The following is a 22,961-nucleotide window of genomic DNA, read 5'->3' as shown; positions in this document are numbered from 1 at the left end:
CAAGGCCGAAAGCATCTCTGGACCGCAGCGGGGCTCCCGGGAGACGTGGGGTGGGGGTGGGGGTGGGGGCTTAATCGCAGCTGATTGTGACTCGTGGCGCTCGTGCACGAGGGGCTTTCTGGCCACAGCCCTCAGGGACCGACCCGGCCCGCGCTCTCCCCAGATTATCACAACAGCTAGGAAACGGGGTCCATTCATTCGCCAGCAGCTGGGAACCCCACGCACACAGGTACCTGCTGAATGCATGAGCTTACGGACAAAGAAGGGGGGGGAGGGGAGGGAGGGGCGAGAGGGTGGGGAGGGCAGGGGTGGAGGCAGGGAGGGAGAATTAATTCTGCTTTGGCTCACATCCGTCTCCACCACCGCACTGCCCCAACCGCTGCCAACTTTTCCCTGTATTGAGCCAAAATGCTGGCCCGATTCTCCGGACAAAGGAAGAAGGAGTCAGACGGAGGGGATGGGCCACGCCAACCTCGCTCTGTCGGGGCCACGGGTTACCCGTTTCCACACCCGCGTCCCAGGCGGGGCAGCTGGGCACTTCCTACGTGGCACGGCGCCTGAGGTCACCGATGAGACGCCTCCAGCTTCTGCTCCCGGGATCGAGGCCGGCCAGAGCTTAGCGGCCACGGACAGGGGTGGAGGGGAAGTTGGGAAAGGCCACGGACGCAGAGAAGGACGCGCTCCCTCTGTGCTCCCTCGCTGTGCTGCCTGCCCTCCGAACCCCGGCCCGTGGGGCAGACTCGGTCACCCTCAGAGGCTCTGGGATCTCCTGGGAAGCCCAGGGCCTGTCCTCAGCTCCCTCCCTCCCCACAGCAGGCTGCGGCTGAGGTCACTCAGACGTCCTCGGTACGTGTCTCTGAAGCACGCCCCCCACGCCCGCCGACTTTTATCTGACCCCTACCACCGTCCTCACCTGCCAGAAGCTTCCCCTCCGTCTCAAGCCCGGAACGCAAATATGCCAGCATTCCCCCAGCAATCAAGATGTGCCCCCGCCCTTCCCCGAAAGGACCACCGCTAACACCACGGAGGCCAGCTCTCCCAGCCGGCCGGTGCAAACCTCCCTCCCTGTGGCGACTGCGCCCCATTTCCACGGGGAATCACCCCTCCCTGACTTTCCGGCTTCACCCCCCAGGCCCAGACTCCTTGGCCCCCCCCCCCGAAGTGGGCAGGGCAGGTCCTGGGCTCTCTGCGGGGACGCCCAGAGAAGGCGGATTCTGCTGGTTCTGCCGAGCGGTCCACGGGGCCCGCGGCTGCTAACACACACCTCCGTTACGTGAGGAGAGCCCGCCTGAGAACGCGCCCTGCGCAGGAGCAACCCCCGTCCCGGGTCGCGCGCAGACCCCAAAGAACTGAAAACAGGACCTCAAAGAGGCGTCGGCACACCACGTTCGCTGCCGCGTTATTCACAGCAGCCAAGACACAGAAGGAAGCCCAAAGCCCAGCGACGGAGAGATGGACACAGAAAAGGTGGTACACACACCCTGAAGTATCACTCGGCCTGAAAAAGGCGGTGGGGGAGGGGGGAGCTTATCATTTGCAGCACGATGGATGAATTGAGAGGCCAGCATGCTAAGTGACGTGAGCCCGTCACAGGACAACCGCTGCATGGTTCCCCTTCCGTGAGAAATCTACAGGAGTCAACTCAGAAGCAGAGAACACAAGGGTGGCTTGAAACGGGGAGCTGGGGCGTAACGGGCACAACGTTTCAATCGCGTGGGGTGAATGAGTTCTGGAGTCAGCCGGCTAACACTGTGCCTGCGGCTAATACAGAGAGCGTGCTTTAAAAACACCTATTTTATTTGTTCACTTTATAGGGGGGCGGGGAGGACCAGAGAGAGAGGGGGAGAGACGGAATCCCAAGCAGGTTCCGCGCCGTCAACGCAGAGCCCCACGCGGGGCTTGATCCCACGACTGTGAGCTGAAACCAAGAGTCAGATGCTCAAGACTGAGCCGCCCCGTCGCCCCCAGGGGTGGGCGCTTTGAAACACGTTAAGAGGGGAGAGCTCGTATCCAGTGTTCTTAGCACAAAAAGGAGAGAAAGGAAGCGAGAGAGAAGGAAAAGGAAAAAGCCACAAAGGGACACGGGAAATTTCTGGAGGTGACGGATGTGCTTAGTACCCCGACGGTGGCAATGGTATCCCCGGGTGTGTGCGTACGACCAGACTCACGAAAACATACGCATTAAACACGCTCGGCTGCTCGCGTGAGGGCGTACCTACAGAAGCGAAGCCGGGAGATGGAGAAAACCACGCCCAGCCAGCGTAGTTACGTTTTACGAAGTCACTGCAAACACCAACGAGCGGGTACTGGACCGCTGCTCCGAGGCAACAGCTCCCGGAAAGCCTCCGCGCGCAGCACCGTCGTCATCCGGGATTCGGAACCGTGTCTCAGGTGCGTTTCTGCTCCAAGACCCCTCATTCGGTGTCGCCGACTCGGTAATCCTGCACTGCCGGCCACCAGCCCCGTGACTCGCGCCCGCGAGAAGCTGACCCACACACGAGGGTCTCCCCCGTGAGGCACATGGCGGCCCGCCCTCGTGGACCCCGGCCGGCACATCAGCCTTCGCTCCGGGGTCATCTTCGACGGCAAGATCTCCGACAAAAAGCACGAACATGCAAAACCAAACAGAGCAAAACCACCCAGCGCACGAAGGGCTGGAGGCAAGGGCAGCGATCATCCCGTGTGACCTTAGCCAGAAACGCGGGCCCCAGCGACTCAGATTTTCTCCCCTCTGTGCACGTCCGCGTCTGCCTGCAAATGCATTTTGGGGTTACAACTGAGTTCCGCCAAGAGGCGGATTTGCAAGTACAGACTCCCGAGTGACGAGGGAGGAGCGTGGTTCCGTTTCCAGCGTCTGATCACTGCGCCTGAAGCCGACAGGCCCTTGCCGTCCGGCAGCGATAGTCCCTGTGTCACTCAAGCCAGTCGGGGCTGGTTTTCTGTCACTTGAACCCGGGCTGGCTGCACAGCCACTTTTCTGTAAGCGCAGAGGTCTCTGGGAGGAAGGCGGGCCCACCGTCCAGTGACGACATGTCCCCCCTACCGTGCACGTTCAATGCCCCCCAAGTGCCCCCCCGTGTGGTACAAGCCCACCCTGTGGGTCCCACGGCTGAGGCATGGACTGTGCAACGGAGAGGCCCAGAGGCCAGGCTGAGCGCCACCCCCCCTCGCCACTCCCAGTGACCTGCCCGGCCCCCTGCCCCTCACCCTCCCACGCTGACCCCCACCAGGGGGGCCGCGACCTTGCTCCCCACGCAGGAAATGAAGGGACGGGAGGGCTTGAGACCCTAGCCCAGTGGCCAAAGGCCCCAAATCACCCCCGAGGTTTATTACGTGTCCACCCAGGTCTGGTGAGTCAGCTAGACCCATGGCCAGAGCCTGACCTCCCCCTGACCATCACCCCCTCTGCCATCTGCCCCAGGCGGGGCTCCTGACTGGGTTTCCAAAAGCCACATCCTGTGGTCAGACCCAGAAGCCTAGGCAAAGTAGGGAAAGACAGACGGCTCTTTCCGGAAAAGGTGACTCCAGCTGTCAACACTTCCTGGTTGATTTACTGTCCTTCTCGAGTCCCTCTGGAATGCCGAACTTTATAAAGTGTCTCCCTTGGAAGTGCTACGTGGGGCTCTCTGATCTGGCTCGAGGCTGCGACAGCAGAGTCCGTTTTAGCATCATTTCTCAGCCTGTGCGTGGAGCTCCCTGACCGGCCAGGCGTCACCGTTACAGGCCACGCGGAGGTGAGCACAGCACAGGCCCCGTCCCCATAACTCCCCACCCCCCCCCACGTCACTGACACCAACACCGAGACCATTACCAGTATCGTCCAGAAACAGCTGTACGTCTATTATTTCTGACCACGTCCGACTCAGTCTTATCTAAGTGTTAGGGGCCGGCCTGTGTCCCCCCAAAATGAGTATGGTGGAGCCCTAACTCCCAGAACCTCAGAATGTGACTATATGTGGAGGCAGGACCTTTAAGGAGATAATGTTAAATAGAGTCATGAGAGTGGGGCCCTAATCTGACCAATGTCCTCCCAAGAAGGGAGACATGGGGGGCGCCTGGGCACAGAGCAGACCACGTGAGGACACGGCGGGCAGGTGCCAGGGACAAGCCGGTGAGAGAGGCTTCAGGGGAAGCACAGTCTACCAAGGCCTGGGTCTTGGACTTCCGGAGTGTTCCGGAGTGTTCCAGAGTGCAAGAGCGTGAGAAAATAAATTTCTGCTGTGCCAGCAGCCAGTCTCTGGTATTTTTTACGGCGGCCCTAGCAAACGGACACAACGGGCAAAGCGTTCACCCCCCTGTCCCGCATTCACCAGGCTCCTGCTGAGGACACACACGTAGATGGAGACCCCGCGGCTCTCGGTGCAGCAGGGAACTGAAGGCACAGACGTGTCTACCACCCAGCGCAAGACAAACACGGCGGCCCAGTGGCTTGTTCTGAAAATGCAAATTTGTTCCAACGCGATTGAGCTGCTGGGGAACAATCGAGTACGATGTGAGCTCTGTGTGCGCTTATGCGTGCTTCTGTCCACAAGGAACGCTGCGTGAACACAGAGAAGCGCACCCAGCTGAACGGAAGCACGCGGCTCACACACGCACGCGTTTCAGACACCTGCCGGGTCCCCCAGGCTGTCGCGCGTCACAAGCCACCTGTATCCACCGTCACGACCACCTTTCAACTTCTAACATCACGTGACTGTCCTCGCACAAAAACGCTCAAGTGGCAACCCTTCCAGGACCCACCTGTACGAGTAAATTTCACGTCAGTCTCAAGGCCTGGTGCCACGTTCACGTTTATGAATTTCTTAACCGTTTAATGTGCAAAATTATGCTCCCATTTTTACCAGGTTCCTATTCCTGTTTTTATCTGTCAGCGATTCGTTCTTGAGTGTTGTGCTCCTAACCCGTCTCTTCCCGCTGGAGCTTTTATCTCCAGAGTCTGCGTACCGCGGTGACTTCCAGGAATGCGTATGTTGTGTTATAGCAGAACTGCCTTATTTAGATGTTACAATAAGGAACTTCGTTGCAGGGAACTAAGTAAGGCCTAGGTAATAACTGCCTACGATCAGGACCACCATAATTAAGCTCTGAGAGGCATAAACCTCATCACAGAACATGTGGTTCTGGCTAATGTAGCAACATCGCCTCCTAGTGACAACATCCCCTAATTGCAGGTAGAATATAGAGAGTGGGGGGAAAAACCCTTATGTATTAAAATCGAATTGTTTAAATGTTACAAGGTAAATGAAGTCATTGCACAAGCCAAGTCAAATAGACCCCCTCACCTTTAGGCAGCTTTTTCTGACCTCCAGCTTCACCTTTAGGCAGCTTTTTCTGACCTCCAGCTTCCTGATCTGTTTACTGAAAGACATCCCTCTCCAGACTCAAACAGCCCCCAGGAGGGGGCAGCACTGACCTGTCATGGAGTTTTCGGAGGTGCACAGCTGCTCTCTCAGCTTCTCCACATCGTCGGGGTGCACCTGCTCGTACAGGGTGCTCCCAAACCACTCTGACTGGGGCTGGTTCAGCACAGGGGTGACGGAGTCAGACACGTAAATGACCCGTCCCGTCTCTGCCGCCACTACAAACAGAAAGCCATCGGCTGCTTCCAGGATGAGGTGCTTCAGCTCCTGGGAAGAGAAGATCGAGGTTAGGACAGAACACTGACAAACGCAGCCTCATTAAGTTGTCCTATCAGCAACCTTTGACTTTTGCTCCCTCACTGGGATACACAGTTTTAGAAACTTTGATTGCTTTTTTCTTACTGAAAAATAAGCTAAAAAATGCACAGAGCTTGTCCTAGCTCTGAGATACAGCTACTCCAAAGACTTCTGGCCCTGCCCAAACCAGCCCTCTCTTAGGGAGAGAAGGAAATTCTTGCCCAGGGCAGGGGCTGGAAAGCAAGGGAGTGATCACCAGAATGTGCTGGGCTGCCATAGGTGTGAATAGCCTCACCTACATATTCAAGCTGCAGTCCTGTTGCTGGGGCACAAGAAGGGCCCGGGGCACAGGGCTCAATACAGAAGGTGCTGCTGCTGGAAGGGAGGGGAGGGGAAGAGAAAGGGGACAGTGAGGAGGGCAGTGTCCCAGCCACCGCTCCCGCACGGCTGGCGTGCACTTCCTCCCCTTCCTGCGCTCTGAGCGCAATGCCGGCAGCGGATACGGGAGTATCTCCTCATATTCGGGCACCCGTCAAACTTCCAGAACTCCTCGACAGACTCTCCGGGCAGCGTCGGGAGGCAGCAGGGCACACAGCATTGCCCACATCGCTTTATGGCGAGAAGAAAGGTTAGCTGCGCCAGCCCTGGGGCCGCGCTGACTCACGGGGCTTGTGACGGTCAGCGAGGGCAGGAAGGAAGCTGCGTGGAATCCGTGAACGGGCAGCGGGCAGCCCCACCATCATCCCAAGGGGCGTGAACGGAGCAGAGTCAACTCTGTTAAGATGTCTCTTCTTTGCCTGAAGGCAGCCCAAGTGTAGCCTACCTACCCGTGTCATTTTCGCATCAAGTCTGATGCAATGTGCTCTGCCCCTCTGGGCGTTGAGGAGCTAACTCTCCCACATGCCCCGCGCCCACACGTGCGCCTCCAACACCCCACGCACTCAGCAGGCTCCCGCCACAAAGGGCCACTTTCTGCTGGGAATCCTCGGTTCGGATGTCGCCCCACTGTAACACCGATTAAGCGCCCACAGCACACGCGGGAATCTGACACATGGGGCCCAGCCCCAGGGCGCTCTGAGGACCCAAAGAAAACGCGGGTCTGCTGGTGAGCAGAATCTGGGGAGCTCTGAGCTCTTGGCTGGGTCAGAACTTGAACATCCTTGGCCTGGGACCCTAGGGCGGAAGCAGACTATACGGGATTTTCTAAGAAAAAGTTTGTTTTGTCCACTTCCCTTGCTTCGTCCTTCAGCTGATCTATGCCTCCCCGCCGCTTCCTGAGCTCAGAGGATGGGTCGACACCTTCACGCTCAGTACCGCAAGAGCTCACAACCAGTAGGACCGTAAGAAGGGAGCAGGATGTCTGCATAACAGCGGATCCCGTGCGCCGGCGGACGGGGCGGAGGCTGAAGGCTGCGGGAAGGTCTAGGGGTCGGAGCCTCACGCTGGTCACGGCCCCTCTGTCTACCCCTCCGCAGTTTTGTCTTCCGGGAGCACGTGATTCCTAATCAAGGTCACGGGCTTCCGAGCTCCAGTTAAACCAACAGGAAGGCCGGCGAGCACGGGTTCTGGAGGGAAAGAAGTGCCTCTCAACCCACGCAGCTGTGTGCCTCCGGGCACAGTACTGTCCTCAGCCTCCGTCTCTCCACACGGGTTTTTCCGGTGGGATTTTGTGACGCTGAATGAGCTCTTGCGTGTGGACACTCAGGAAGGGCTTGGCATACAGTCGGCGCCCCATAGATGCAGCTATTGTCACCATTGACCACGGAATGGGCCGGACTCATGGAAGCAGAGTACCCGCCTCCCTCCTCACCTTCCCCATCCTCAGTCACTTAAGGATGAGGATTAACTTCAAAGGCGGACCTGGCAAGACTGTCGTGAGTTAAAGGGACCCGTAGAGAAAGCGTTGTTCTTACCCTGGCGGCTCGTGGGCACGTAACACATTTCTGCCCCGTCACCTGCCAGGGGATCCCCCCTCCCGTTACCGGCCAGGCCCTGTGGGAAGCAGAGCCTTGGTGGGTGGAGCTACCCTATGGAGGGGACACGGGGCTGGCAGCCAGGCCCCTACCGCCAGGCTCTGGGTCCTCCGGGTCACGGTCATGGCAAGGCCACAGCCTCCTCACACGTGCGAGGTCAGGCGCCAGGACGACAGGAAAGGGCAGGTGAGATCCTGTGGCCACAGAGCGGAAGTCACCCGCGTCTGCCCCTTTTCCTCGTCCTTTTTCGGAACCTCGCTCCCCTGACCTGACACAGCCCGGCCCCACCAGAGCAGATGGCTCCGTCTCTAGTCACGCCTTTCGCTCCCGCCCCCGCGGCCCCACGCCCACGACCTCTTCCTGTCAAGCGCCCCGTCCCCGGCTCTCCGGGCGCGCTCTGGCCACCCCCCCCCCCCCATGGCCCCGCACTGCTAGGGATTCAGGCCATGCTCTGCGGGTTCCTCAAAGTCTCCCTTACTTCAGTCCCGCCCACATTCTCCCACGGCCACCTCACCTTGCCTGTCCCACGCCCACCACCCTGGACCAAGTCCTTCCAGACCCACCGGCCCACGTGTCCTGCAAAAGCGTTCGGGGTCAGGGACGCAAAAAGCCTCCGTTCATTCCAGAGTCGAGCAAAGTGAAGCTTGGAGCGTTTGAGGACCTGCCTCTGACGGGCGCACAGGCCAGGGCTGAGAGTGGGACACGGGCCTTCCCGTTGACGCAGGGGTTTGTAAACTTGGTAAAACACTATCCCGCCAACCACTCCGCGTGTGAGCTCTTCGTCACGGATGGAAAGCACGGCTTTGGGGCCCGGCCAACCTGTGCCAGGCCCCGGCTCTGCCTCTGAGCGGTGGCCGGACCCTTTGTGAGCCATGACGCCCTTGTCTACACAGCAGGGACCAACACTAGCGGCCTCTCCCCCGGCTAGAGTGAGGAGGAAGCGCGAAAACGGGCAGAGAGCTGGCAGCCGGTGGTGATGACGCCACGATTATCACCACGACCGCTCCCGGGCTGCCACCGTGATGGTATAGCCACCACTCGCTGGCACGGCGGCACGTGGCTTACACGGACACGGTCCCACGTCCGCACACTAAGCCCGGGGTGTTCTCGGAGAGATGCCTCACTGAGGTTTACGGGAAACGCAAAAGCAAAGGACACAGAGATGGACAAACACCGCCGCGAAGAAAGGAGTACAGCTTCCTGGTTCCACCCACCCCTCAACCTTTAACCCCTTTCCCCGCGTAGCTTGTGTCACCCGGTGACGGTGACTTCGTCCCCTCCCCACAGTGACTCCGTGGGGACGCGCGGGCCCACGGACGGGCCACGGACAGTACCTGCTCCGTCAGGAACGACGGCTTGTAGGCGCCGTCTGTGGACTTGTTCCCTGTGCCCCTCATGGACTTCATGTGCGACACGGCCATGCGGAGGATGGTCAGCTTGTCCGGCTTCCGGGCCAGCGCGCTGCACGTGGGCACCATGTCCGACAGCTCCGTGATGTACTGGGTCATCTTGTTCCTCCGCCGCCGCTCGATCTCGCTGTGGTTCTCTCTTCCCGAGAGCGCGACGACAAGGCGGGGGAAAGACAAGCGTCAGACCAGCGGTCGCCGTCTAACAGGACCGAGCGGCGCGTCCGCTAACACCGACCCGGAACGGCTGCCGCTTCAAACACAGACCCCTTGCGGCCTTCCGGGGGGTGGGGCACAGGCTTCCGCAGGGCCCCGTCTCACCTCCAAGGGCGTCCTGAGCCCTTGTCATTGTTCCCACGCACCCGACTAGTTTCCACTAAGCACAGAGAATGGAGACCTGATCCCTCAGCCGCGGGAAGCAAAGCCAACGTGCGCGCGCGCCTGAATCTGCACGTGGGTGCATGCCCGCCCGCTGCTCGGAGCTGTGCTCCACGTGGATGTGTGTCTCCTGCGGCCCTACAGTGAGAAGCACCGTGTGGCCTCGCCGTCCTCAGGGCCACAGACGGACGAGACCGTGGACAAACCTCTCCTGTAGGCCCGGCAGGGTTTCTACGGCCCAGGATAGGACAGGTGCGCTCCTGGCTTATTAAACAGCGAATGGCCCATTGGTTAAAAAGAACCGTGAGGGGTTGCTGGAATCGGTCTCCATGATGCGTGCAGAGAAAACCCAGCAGAAGGGATGGTTGGGCGCTCCCACCTCGGGATTATTACCTTGAGGGTGAAGTAGAGTAACAGCCCAGCGCCACCTGGGCCCGGGACCCCCCATTTGGGCCTGGGACCCCCCCCCCCGACCTGGGCCCGGCACCATGCACCTGTCACGGGAGGCAGGATGGGGGGCGCTGGCCCCGGGACCCTCCCCACCTGTGCTGGCACCATGCACCTGTCACGGGAGGCAGGATGGGACACACCTGGCCCCAGGCGCCGCCCCCCCCCCCCCCACCTGGGCCCGGCACCGTGCACCTGTCATGGGAGGCAGGATGGGGGGCGCTGGCCCCGGGACCCTCCCCACCTGTGCTGGCACCATGCACCTGTCACAGGAGGCGGGATGGGACCCCCCCCCCCCAACCTGTACCCGGCACTGTGCACCTGTCACAGGAGGCGGGATGGGACGCACCTGGCCCTAGGCCCCCCCCAACCTGTGCCCAGCACTGTGCACCTGTCACGGGAGGCGGCATGGGGGGGGGGGGTTGCTGGCCCCGGGACTCTGGGAAAGGCTGGGTGAGCTTGCTCAGGGTGGTGTCCTCGCCCCACCCCCTATCCCCCCAGGCCAGCCTGCACCTTGTCAAAGCAGACAGGTGGGGAGATGGTGTGCAGAGAATGCTGTCTGGGGCTGCCAAAGGGGGTACGACATCGGGCATGAACTCTGGCTGCTCAGGGACAGCAGCTGTGATGCAGGATGCAGCCTGTCCCCACCCAAGCCTGCACTCTTGATGGGAACCCTGGATGAGCTTCCCTCCCGTCTCCTGCCCAAAGGCACTCTTAACGGCAGACGCGCACCCTCCTCCTGACAGCAGGAAGGGAGGCTGTATCTTGCTGGGCGTTCAGGGAACACCCTTCCTGTCCCGGCCAGCCCTTCCTGGGCAGCAGGGCAGAACGTCTGGAGAGCCGAGGAAGCCTAAGAAAAGCCACTCTGTGCAGCCCCATAATGAGCCTGGGGCTGGCCAGGCCCTCTGGGGGATCCGCAGAGGCACGTCCAGCCGGGAACCCTCCCTGGCGTCTGAGGCTTCTCCAGAAGGGGAAGGGACGCTCCTTCCCTGGGAAGCAGGCAGGTGCCCTGCCCGCCGGAGCCATACAAGGCAGATTCTGCCAGGCGAAAGGCAGCCACACGTCCAGGCTGAAGATAAGGTCCCCGTGCAGCACAGAGAGGTGGGGACTGAGATGGCCGACCCTCCCAAGAAGGGGCCAGGCCCAGCCTCTGGTCATCCCTGTCCCCGGCAGGACACACAGCCTCCACGTGTACATAGCACCTTCCGGCTCGCCAAGGCCTCGACAGCCACATCGGACCCTCCCCACACCCTCTGTGGCAGAGGGGCCAACGGCTCAGAGGTACTGACTTAGCAGGACCTGAGCCAGGCCTCCCCAGCGCGCTCACCGGTCCCGGATCCAGAGCCGGAACGCCCCTGCCTTGACAGGCGTCATGGGGGAGGAAATGCCCGGCGGCTTCCGAGGGACACAGCTCGGGACTACATGTGACCCCAGAAATGATTTCCTCCCCGCTCCCCACAAAGTCCCGCTGTTCTCCGGGCACTGTCACCACAAGTCACGGTTAATTCATCTCTGCAGGACAGAAACGGAGGAGGGGGGCAGCCGAACAAGGTAAGAAGGACATCAAAACCACGTCAATCACGTGGGCACCAAACATCTCATACGAAGGGAAGACCGGCCCACGTGGGCCTGATGTTAGAGACCCTGCTCCCCAGAAAACGGATCTCATTCCGAAGCGTTTTAACCCAGATCCTAACCCCAAACTGCTGAGTCTGCAAGAACCCCCAACTCAACGCCCTGGTCACCCTGTGGCCCTGCCGAGGTCCGCCCCGCTTATCTGGGTCGTGAGCTCCAAGGACGCCAAGGCGTAGAGCGTCGGGAGAGTCTGGAAACGTCCACCTTGGGTCTTTGCTCTGGAGCCAGGAAGGCCCAGCTGGACATCTATCTCCCTGCCGTAAAGAGCGCTCCCGGGGCCAATGCACGTGTCCCACACCGGGCAGCAGGTCGGCAGGTGGAGGGGAACCCCTCCTCCTTCCTGGCCACCCTCTCTGCGTCAGGAGGGCGTGGAGTGTCTTCCCACCTGGGAACACACTACCCGGCTTTCCAAGGATGCGCAGGCAAAGGGTTCTGGGAACCAACCGCCCTCCGCTTTTTCCGCCGGGGAAGGTCTCTGCAGGACACATCTGCCACACGGATTTTTCCCCGGACCAACGGGGTTTTAGTCACCATACATATAAACGAGACAGGTGGCAAATTCACAGGGAAAGACGAGAACTAAAGCATCATCACCACCTATCAAACCAAAAACGTGCTCTTGAGCGTAAATACCGCACAGAAGTCAAAAGGAAAGTATCAGAACAGGTGCGATGAAGGATAAAAGGCTGACTCAGTGGAAACTTTCCTCTCACGAATAGCTTTCCTTTTAGATAATGCTAGAGGTTCCTCGGCGAGGCTCCCCCAGCAGTGGCTGGGGACCAGTGCAGCCGGGTGCCCTACGCGTCCCAGGAAAAAGACACGTCAGAGACGGGGTGGGGCCTCAGGAAGGTCGCTTAGACCCATTCGTTGAAGGGGGAGAGAGCCTCGTAAAGCCTCCAGGGGGGGTTGATTCCAGGCTTACAGGACGCCCCGCGCACTGTGGCCGGGTTCACAGAACAGGTGTGAGAAGGCTGGCAAGGTCTCTGGGGTGTTTAGAGCCGGGGTCCAGAGTGAGTCCGAATACGGCAGAAAACCAGGTTGATAACATGCAGGGGCCGGAATGAAAGGTTGGGAGGGAAGTTGTAAATCGAATGTCAAAAGGGTTTGACTTGGCCACGTTTCCCTTCCTTTCTTTTCATGAACCAGTATGCGTGGGCACATGTGTGTGCACACACACACACGTGCAAATCACGCAAAGAGCACCGTGTCTAGGTCTGACGGTTGGTGGTGGCTCCGGGCTGTCAGGTGTCCCTGCAGCGACATTCGAGCCAGCACCCACTGCTGGTGGCCGAGCCCGGCCGCAGGCACACGCGGAAAGGAACCCTGGACCCACCAGAAAATGCACCACGGGGCAGCGGCGGGGGTGGGGGAGGAAGAAGCGTGGGGAGGAGGCTTGAGGTTGGAGGCCTTGCTGGGGGCGGGGGCAGGACAGGTGCTCACCTCCCAGGTGGGCCAGGACCACCCACACAGGTGGGGGGGGGGGACGGGGCTCGCGGTGGCCTCCCGGAAAGAGGGCCTGCCCCACTCCCGGCTGCCGGGGAGACTCATGTTTGCAGAAACGCTTTCTGGAGTGTGATCGGTTCCCCCGGGTCCCTGACTGACACGGGAGCTCGCGGGACGGCTGTGCGGTCAGGCTCCGTGCTCTCGACGGAAGCTGTCCTCCCCAGACCCGGCCCCGGAAGCAAGGTCACTCTGTACCCCTGCTTCTCTTGCCTCTTTGGCAAAAATCGCTCCTCCTGTGACGCTCGGGCCGCCCGTCTCTATCGCCCTCGAGGCCCTAGTCACGGTCACCCATCGGCTGCACATGCAGACACGGCACGGTGTGGGGGCCAATGGCACGTAGCCCACCTCCTGTCCCCTCCACCCCCGCAGGCCGCGGCCAGCCCCTCCCACGGCTGCACCCCCGCCGTTGGAACACAGCCCCCCCACCCCCGCCCGCATCAGCTCTCAGGTGCCCGTGGAACCTGCACCGTTCTTCCAATGCACGCCTGCCCTGCCCTGCCTCCGGCCCCCTCATTGTCCGGGGGCCGGCAGAGGCGACACGGCGTGCCCGAGACAAGTCTGGGGTGACCCGAGCTGGATCCCACGGATGCCAACAGAGAAGGGGGCGGAAAACCTTAGAGCCCACTCCACACCGCAGACCGCAGACCGAGGAGGCTCCATCCTGAGAATGGAGACTTGGTCCTCATCCGTCCCGGCCCTGGCCTCACCCCACCCCCTCCGAGCTGGGCCCCTGCCCCTGGCCCCCGCTTCGTGCACCTGCCTCACCCCTGACCCTGCATCCGTGGCAAATCTGCAACCTCCTACCCAAACAGCTGGCTGTCCCTCTAAGAAAACGGCCATGACTTACCTCCTATGTGACAGTGACCATAGTTCCCAAATAAGAAACTGAGACATGAGGTCTGATGATGGGTTTGACTTTCGGACCACCCTGGAGAGAGCCTGGGAAAGCTGGCTGAGCAAACATCAGGGGCCGGAAGCCACGGCTCAGCACCCCGGCCGGATTCTGAGTCACAAATCTGCACTGGGTGCGGGGCGGCACCTGGCCACCCTCTCTTCCAGGGCCTCCCTGGGGGGCTTCTCCCGGCTGACCGTGAGCAGAGGGGCGGGACGCCGAGAGACCCCAGGCGTGCCGCGCACACGGCCGCCAGGGGCCACCCGAAGCGGCCTCTCCAGCCCGCTCCGCAGGGCACCCTGGCCGCTGGCCGCGTGAGGGCTGGGGATGGTCTCTGCCGGCTGGCCCAGCTCCGAGCGGCCGGGATGCACCCGCCGGCTGCCCGGTCCGTGGACCACCCCCCACCCTGTGACACAGTGGTGCGGCCCCGACTCCTGCTGAAACACGTCCCATCTTTCCCCCTCGTTTCTCAAGTGTGGAAGGAAGGACGCGGCCCGCAGAGGCCTCGCTGTGAACTCTGGCCGTGGAAAAACTGACTTGCGGACGGGCGGGCTGATGAGATAGCTGCCCAGAATCTAAGGTTTGTTCTTAAAGATGGGCCTTCATACAATGAGCTCTTTGTAGCCTGCCCTGTGATTTCATCCCTGACTCAGATCCTCAATGTCAGGCAAATGTCACTCGGTACCTCTCCTCCTCTCTGTCCTGAGGCCCCAGGGATCACGGTCTCCTGAGCTCGACACGGTGCACAATGTCGTCTCAAGGGGGATTCTGACCGGAGAAACCCGGGGGGCGGGGGAGGGGGTCGCTGTCTCCTTACGAAGGGAGGCTGGGTAAGGCGCCCATGGACCAGGACAGGGGGCCATGTGCCCTTACGTCCAAGGGCTACTCCCATTTCGGGAACAAAGCACTCCCCGCAATTAAAGCTGTTCCCTAGGGGCGCCTGGGTGGCTCAGTCGGTTAAGCGTCCGACTTCAGCTCAGGTCATGATCTCCCAGTTCGTGGGTTCGAGCCCTGCGTCGGGCTCTGTGCTGACAGCTTGGAGCCTGGAGCCTGCTTCCGATTCTGCGTCTCCCTCGCTCTCTGCCCCTCGCCCAGTTGTGCTCTGTCTCTCTCTGTCTCTCAAAAATAAATAAACGTTAAAACATTTTTTTCTAAATGTAAAGCTTTTCCCTAGAACAAGTGGGCGTCCAAGCTGGAGCTCTGTCCACACTGAGGGAAAACACTACATGCTTCTGTGACTCAAACTCACGTCTTGTTTCAATTAGAAAACTCCGGGGTCATTAGAGAGCACAGTATTCTCTGTCTCCTCTCTGTGGTCTCCCCCGGAGCCCACACTGAGGACGGGAGGACCAGGTTGGGGAGGACAGTGCCTCCAGGAGGTAAGTTTACTACGTGCAGACGCCGGGAGGCCCCGAATAGTAACGGGACGTGTGTTCCTCTCCATTTGGGGTGACATGTGCTCAATTCACAGCCACGACGTGGGCGAAAAGAACCACGACCTAAAATAACTGCTGTGGGGGCCAGCAGACTGGGGAGGTCAGTGGGCCTGGGGCTCCCCACGGACATCATCCTTCTAAAAACCTAGAAAAAAATCACCAAGGCCGTCAACGGAAACTGTGGAATGCAGACGCCAGAGGAAGGCACCCGTCACCCGGGGCCGGGTTTCAAGTCCCTCCACAAGCGAGAATCAGGGATGGGGCAGGCACTTTGCCAAGAGGATCGAGCGATCCGTGCCTCTCTCTCCACACAGCCAAACCGCCTAGTGTAACGCACACAAAACAACGCAAAAAAAGAGAGGAAAAAGAAAAGACAAAGAGGGACGGGCCGGGGGGCTGCGCCTGCCTTACCCTTCCCGTACGCGATAGTTGACCACCTGCATCCGAGGCCCCGCCCTTCCGGGAGGCGGTCTGCACTCAGGACAGCCCCTGAGCCCCATTGACCACGCTGTCAACGTGCCCGGTGAGGAACACGGCCCCCAGGACCTCACAGTGCCGCGCCCCGGCCACCCACTGCCTTCCTTTCCCCTTCTTGTCCGTGCTAGGAGAGGCCGAATCTTTTCTCTAAACCTGAGCTCTAGGTCTGTTAAAAAGGAGTCCAGGGGCCTGTGTGGCTGGGTTCAGTCCGTTAAGCGTCTGACTCTGGGTTTCGGCCCAGGTCATCATCTCAGGGTTGTGAGATCAAGACCCACATCGGGCTCAGTGCTGACAGTGTGGACCCTGCTTGGGATCCTCTCTCTCTGCCCCTCCCCCACACGTGTGTGCTTTCTCGTTCTCAAAAATAGACTTTAAAAATATTTTTAAGAAGAGATTTAAAAAGGAGCCCGTAATGCTCGGCAATCATTGTTTAAAGAGCTAACTGCACTTTTGAGACCAACAATCCTGCCCCGGTGACCGGACTCCGCGATCTGGCCGGCGTGCGGGAAGGGCTACCTCCAGCTGCCTGTCACTGGGTCAAACACGGGCCCGGGATGAGGGACAATCAAGGGGCCCGACTACAGGCAACGGCTTGTCCAGCGACAAACTGGGTGTCCCAGTACGGTGACGGCCGGCTGTGGCTTCTTGGAATCCGAGGGGCATAAAGCAAACTCACCTGGAAAATTTGCTGGGTCCTTCTCCGTCTTCGTCGTCAAAGTCCATCCTGAAAAGTCAAGAGCACGAGGAGACTCATTACAGGCAGGACACATCACTGGTGACCCGAGCTGCTGGCACCGAGGGGGCTCCATGCAGGGGGACAAATGCCCCACCCTCCCAAGCCCCAGCTATTTGGTAGACGCTCGGACGCGGTCAGCCAACGGGTTCGGTACAGGAAAGGGCAAAAGGAAGGGCGTGCATATACGCGCCATTCATTACGTGGTCGGGGACTTGTGCAAAGGGGCCCCCACGGGCCGCCGGCGGCTTGCAAACGCTGCCCTGCAAAGGTCCACGGTGCCTGATGTCACCCCCCCCCCCCGCAGCTCTGGGGCACCTGCTCCCCGCCACGTGGTTTGTTCCACGACAACTGCATCCTGCACTGTTCCCTGGCATATCATCGGCAGGCCACAAACGCCCCAGGGGCCCTAAGACAGGAAGCTTTAAGGACGATAAAGGGACCCGCACAGGCCGTGCTGCCTGAGAACGAGGCCGCTCTGGAGGAGTCCGAGCGAAAGGGGCGTTGAAGGCCACTATCCCCTACGGTCCAAACCCAAACAAACGCATGCAGAGGAGAAACCTGGGGACTGAGCTGCTCAAAGAACTCGTCTGCCTGTTGAAACCCACCGAATCCTCACGACCCCACCTCCCTGGGCCTCTCCGTACACACGTAAAACAGTCCTGATAGGCATTTGTTTAACTGATATCCCAAACTCCCCTGAGAACACCAATCCCCTCCAACAGCAATTAACGCGGCTCCTCAAGATGCTGGGGCAGTTAATTCGGATAAACTGTGCCCAGAATCTCCCAGGAGCAAAATGAGAAATCGTATGGATGTCCTGGCCATTCGGGCCGAGGGGGGCTCCTTGGGGAAAGCCTGAGCCACTGCACTGCCCACCCCGTTCCCAGTGGGACTGAGGGGCCAGTGAGGTGCGGTCCCGTGGGCTCCACGCAGAGGACGGCCAGCCGCCCGGCCGCCGGTGCCGAGAAGCCCCCGCTGGAGCCGCTGGGCCCAGGGGCGGAAGGTGGGCCGGCCTCGTGGGGAACACGACCCCCACCTCCAGCCCCAGGTGGGCAGTGGTGACTCAGGGAAGGTACAGGACGCCGCCCCGGCCACCAGGAAAGGCCAGGTGCACAGGCAGGGCCATCCCCAGGCACGCGCGCGCGCACACACACACACACACACACGCACGCACGAGAGAGGCCCCTCATGAGATAAATCGTATTCTCTGGCTTCGGGGTAACTTGGGGGACTCTGGGACTGGACTTAGGGCAAAGGACTATTTTCTTCTTAAAATGGGATCATTTGGTTGTTTTTGTTTTGCTTTTCGTGCGGTGTGGCCAGAGTCCTAATCTGCTGCCCTGATGATGGGATCCAATGCCAGTCTGGAATCCCTTATGTCCAGACGCTCGGGCCACACTAGCTGCCGGGGACAGAACAGAAGGCGCGAGGCAAGAGTAGGGACACAGCAGTGACGACAAACACCCCCAGGCACGAAGGGCAGGCGCGGCGGGGAAGAAAAGTGCTGAGGAAGCGAAAGGAGAGTTGAAGGGCCACATACGCACCACTGCAGAGACAGACCTGCAGCCCCCTGTGACGCCTGGGTGACAGGGTGTCAGGCGCCAGCCACTGGCTCGCCTGCGTGGTGGGCAAATGGGGGCCGAACGCGTGGTTCTCCAAATGGGGCAAAGCCATCGTTACGCCGCACCGTCACGAAGCCGGCTCCCCACCCTCACCAGGAATTACATCCGGAGAGCCACCAAAAATGCCGCCACCAAATCCCCCCCCCCCCCATCCTCTGCGGAGCCACAGAGCGACGCTGCCCCCTAGTGCTCCCCGCGGGACAGTGCAACTGAGCGGTCCGCACAAAGATGACCTAAGCCCCCGACTGCAAGAGACTCTGTGTCAAGGAAAAGACGCTGCATTTGCAAAATTTTCAGAATTCCTGAGGATTTAGGTAAGCACTTGGCCAAAACCTTCAGCGAGTGTGAGATGCTCTGTTATCTGCACGATGCCGGTCAGGGCACGCCGACAGGAGTGTGAGAATCGGGCTCCCGCACGACGCCGTGCGTTCGTCAGCCCCCCGTCCTCGTGTTTGGGGTGACAAGACATCCCGACCTTCCCGGGCTGAGAGGGCTCCCAGGACGCCGGGCGCCAGTGCTAACACTGGGGGCGTCCCGGGCCAGCCAGGATGCTTGGTCACCCTGGTTTTCGTGAAGACAGCTCCAATCTCTACGGGGACCTCGCTGGCGCAGAGAGACGGGGACGTGAGCCATCCGGGCAGGGTACGCGGTCCCCGCTGGGGCCGGGTCAGCTGTGGCTCCGGCGAGGGAGCCAGGGGACCGGGAAGGGACGGCCCTGCTCTGGAGCCAGAGTTCCCTGGGGTCAGCGGGAGCTCGGGAACCAGGGTTTGTCCGCAGACGATTAGAGACCACGAAACCGTGCCTCCCCTCTTGTGCACACGTGACCACACGTGTGCAGCGATGAGATTCGGTGACTCGGAAAAGCACGATACGGGGCTGAGCCCAGCAGATAAATCAGTGCACAGACAACGGGCCAAACCCTCAGGACAAGTCACCTGACCTCACGGGCCTCCCTGCTCAGCAGCACAGGAAACCTAGCTCCTGGGGACACGGCCACAACCAGGACGCTGCCTTTGGGTCTCTGTCACCCCTTCACACCCCGACTTTAAACACGACAATAACGAGGCTTATTTCTTCTGCTGTAAAAGCTCTAAGTCAATCACGCTTGGCTCTGTGTTCTCCAAGTGCCTCTGTCACGAAGCCTCTGGATAACAACGGAGAGAACCAAAACGGGACTTCTGAGTCCTACCGTGTTCACTTTCAAGAATTCGGTACAAAACGTTGGGCTGAAAACGCACTGCCTCACTTTCCTGCCAACGAGCAAGAACTCGTACCTCAGTACGGGGCCAGGAAAGGCTGCTCTGGGCACGCGAGTAGTTAAGAGTCGGCCGTGTGCGTCCCCGGGACAGACCGAGTCGCGACCACGACGCGTCCGCAAAGCTGAGTCGGCGGACGGAGCTCGCCCGTGCTCTGCAGGAGAGGGGGCAGCAGGGGAGGACGCTGGGCCAGCCCGAGGCCCCCGGCCACGACCAGAAGTGCGCCCCCCCCCCCACACTGGCCCTGAGATGGGGGGGGGGTCTCGGCAAAGATGAACAAAGTGACTCGCTTCAGCACCCCCCCCCCCCCAACATGTGGAATCACTTTGCAAAGAATCTGAAACTCCTGAACCTTCACCTTGTGTCCCGGCAGCCAGCGGGGTGCTCGGCTTGCCCTCAGCTCCCGGGGAAGGCTGCCGGGGCAGGGCGAGGACATCCAAGCCCCGAGGGTCCTCAGGGACGGGCCAGGCAGGCGGCCAGGCGGGTCCAAGGCCTGCGAGGGGCCGGCTCTGCGGGGATGGCCGGGTGGCCGTCCCGGGATTCCGGACGCTTCCTCCACCAGAAAGCCCCGGACAGGGGCGGAGGGCGGGCAGAGGGCCCCTGCCCGTTGCCGCTTCCTTTCCCCATCACCCGGGCCCCTTCTCTCTTCTCCCTCCCCCCCTGCCTGTGGCTCCCGGTGCACCCCCACATTCCGTGGATAAAGGCGTCTGTCCTGGGACAGAAGCAGGGCCCTGCCGTGGGGTCACCTGCGTGCTGATGAGCGTGACCTCCATCACGCTCTCCTTTGCGTTTGTCTCAGTGTTGAGGCTGCGGCCAGAGTGTTCGCAAGAGTAGAGCAGGGGCCTCGATCACACAGCTTCAGCACCGGTGAAAACGCCAGGTGTGAGAAGCACTCTGGACAGAGCCCTGTGGGAATGGGTACTTCCTTGCTTGGACACAGGGGCCGAGTCCCCAAGTCACTGGGGTTGTAGCAGAAGGAGCCGCAGTGTGCTCACTCCCCTCCCCGTGACGGGGAGAAGGAAGCCGGCACCTTCCTCACGAGGGAGGACCGCGAAAGACAGGCCTCCTGATCTGTGGCAAAGGGCCCATGCCTTTTCCACAGTCGGCCAATGGTCAGCACCATACCCCCTCCTGAACCTCTCCTTTCTGTTCTTTTTTTAAATTTTTTTAACTTTTTTTTTTTTTTTTGAGAGAGAGACAGACAGAGCTTGAGCAGGAGAGGGGCAGAGAAAGAGAGGGAGACCCAGAATCCGAAGCAGGCTCCAGGCTCCAAGCTGTCAGCACAGAGCCCGACGCGGGGCTCGAACTCACAAACCGCAAGATCATGACCTGAGCTGAAGTCGGACGCTCAACCGACCGAGGCCCCCAGGCGCCCCTCCTTTCTTTTCCTGACATTGGACGTGCTGGGCAGGGGTGGTGCCGACCTCCAGGACGTGCTGTGTGTGGTCTGCTCGGGAAGGGAAGCTGGGACAACTTCTGCAGAGGAGACACTGACCACAACCCAACTGCCAGCCAGGGCCGGAAGCACAAGTCAGGGTCCAGATGTGGGCTACGGGCCCATGTGGCCCAGCCCCGAGCGGGACGGGAAGGGGGGCAGGACTCCCGGAGGTTCAGCACCGGCCCCCGGTACCGAGGGGCTGATCACCCTGCAAACCACAGGCTGGGCCTGACCGTCTGGCCTCTTCTGAGAAAGGACGAGGCCAGCCATGGGGCTCCGTCTCCAGGGGACGGAAGTGAGGGAGCCACACGTTTGAAATAATTTCAGGGACGTCTGGGTGACTCATTGGGTTAAGTGTCCGACAGGCACAGGTCATGATCTCGCCATTCCTGAGTTCAAAGCCCCGCGTCGGGCTCTGTGCCGACGGCTCGGAGCCTGGAGCCTGCTTTGGATTCTGCGTCTCCCTCTCTCTCCGCCCCTCCCCTGCTCATGCTCTGTCTCTCTCTCTCTCTCTCTCAAAAATAAACCAACATTAAAAACATTTTTTTAATAATTTCAGGGGCGCCTGGGTGGCTCAGTAGGTTGAGCATCCGACTCTTGGTTTCAGCTCAGGTCCTGATCTCAATGATTCGTGGGTCTGAGCCCCGTGTCAGGCTCTGCGCTGATGGGGCGGAGCCTGCTTGGGATGCTCTCTCTCCGTCTGTCTGCCCCTCCCCTCCCGGTGAGCTCTCTCTCTCTCAAAACAAATAAACATAAAAAAAAAAAATAAAGTAAGTTCAAAACACCTGGAATCTGTTAAAAGACAAGTCGGTTGAGGGGCGGACGGGACCCGCACCCCTGCAGTGGCGCGGCGGGGCCTCAGCCTCACCCCACGGCCGGTGTGGGGGTTCTGCCCTGAGGACCGGCCCCGTGGCTGTGGGGTCCTGCACCTGCACGCCGCGAGCGGCCGGGCATCGCGGGACAGCTGGGGCGGGCGGGCCCTGCGCTCCGCCTCTCGGCCTCTGCAAACCGCCCCCCGACACCCTTGGAAATCCCGGCCCCTCGCGTAAGGGCCACGCGGCGCACCGTGACAGACTGATGTCCGTCAGGAGGAAGTCATCAGCCATTTCGCTGGGGACAACACTGACCTGATGGGCAAAGGGCCGGGGGTCAGACGGGGTGTGAAAACGTCCGTCCCGTGTTCCCTGCAGGGATTGCTGTCAGCTGCCTCGTTCTTTAGACCCGCGCCTGGGACCACAGGTGCTATGCTCATGACGAGATGCGGTTTTCGGTCCCCCCAGCTCCAGGGCCACGTCCGCCCGGCACCCCCCCGCCCCCAGCCCTGGCCCGCACCCCTTCAGCAGCATCATTAGCAGCACAGACAATGCAAACGCCTGGCCTTCAGCTGCCGGGCTGTAGCCAAGGTTTCGAAAGGAATTCCTACAAATTCCTGCACAGGACGGAGCAGAGGCAGAGCACCAGGGGGGTCCTCGCCACCCGCCCGGAGCTCAGGCCTGCAGCCCGCGCCCCCCCCCCCCGGCTGGCGTGCGGAGGCAGGGGGACGGAGGGGCGCCCCCTCCCAGAGATGGCCTGAGCAGGGCCCAGGGGGCCGCGACCCACCTCCCCATCACAAGGACAAGCAAACAGAAGGTCCCAGCTGGGTGCAAATCATGCGCAGAGTTGGGAATCTTGCAAAATCTAAACAGTATGCAAACCGCTGAGCTTTGATTCTCCGGAGGGGGAGAGACACTATTGCCCTCACGGGTCGAGAGTGTTGCCCAACACGTATTAAGCCAGATTCCTGGAAACGCTGAGGGTGCTTACCCGGAACGCCGCTTTCCTCCACGGGCGGGCATGGCTCCCGCCATCCTCACCTGTCCCGTGGCCGCCATGGGGGCAACAGGCAATGTCACCGATCCAGGGATGTCCGAAGCCATTTCTGGAATGCAGACAAGAGAGGGTCTGTCAATGCCGCGAAAGGAACGAGCGAGAAAGTCACCCAGCAGTACCGGAAGCGGCCTCTAGGAGGTGCCCTTACGCAGAGCCAGGTGGTGAAAGAGGGCACAGATCTACAGCTTTCATAGGGACACCTGGAGGGACACCTGGAGGCAGGTAAGACTTCCACG

At 60.7% G+C, this 22,961-nt stretch overlaps 1 protein-coding gene across 1 annotated transcript in view; it reads right to left on the bottom strand.

Annotated features, from left to right (window-relative positions):
• ARNT2 (aryl hydrocarbon receptor nuclear translocator 2) overlaps positions 1 to 22,961 on the bottom strand; it is a 149,861-nt gene that overhangs the window by 88,858 nt on the left and 38,042 nt on the right. The window contains exons 2-5 of the mRNA XM_053888609.1: positions 22,660 to 22,774; positions 16,481 to 16,528; positions 8,965 to 9,178; positions 5,414 to 5,627 (exon numbers count right to left, since the gene is read on the bottom strand). Of these exons, the coding sequence (XP_053744584.1) occupies positions 5,414 to 5,627; positions 8,965 to 9,178; positions 16,481 to 16,528; positions 22,660 to 22,774 (591 nt within the window). The remainder of the gene's footprint in view (positions 1 to 5,413; positions 5,628 to 8,964; positions 9,179 to 16,480; positions 16,529 to 22,659; positions 22,775 to 22,961) is intronic.

The sequence above is a fragment of the Panthera pardus genome, unplaced genomic scaffold (assembly GCF_024362965.1).
Source record: "Panthera pardus isolate Hobbes unplaced genomic scaffold, ASM2436296v1 HiC_scaffold_23, whole genome shotgun sequence".
Taxonomy (NCBI): domain Eukaryota; kingdom Metazoa; phylum Chordata; class Mammalia; order Carnivora; family Felidae; genus Panthera; species Panthera pardus.
This window is presented reverse-complemented; position numbering and strand designations above follow the sequence as displayed.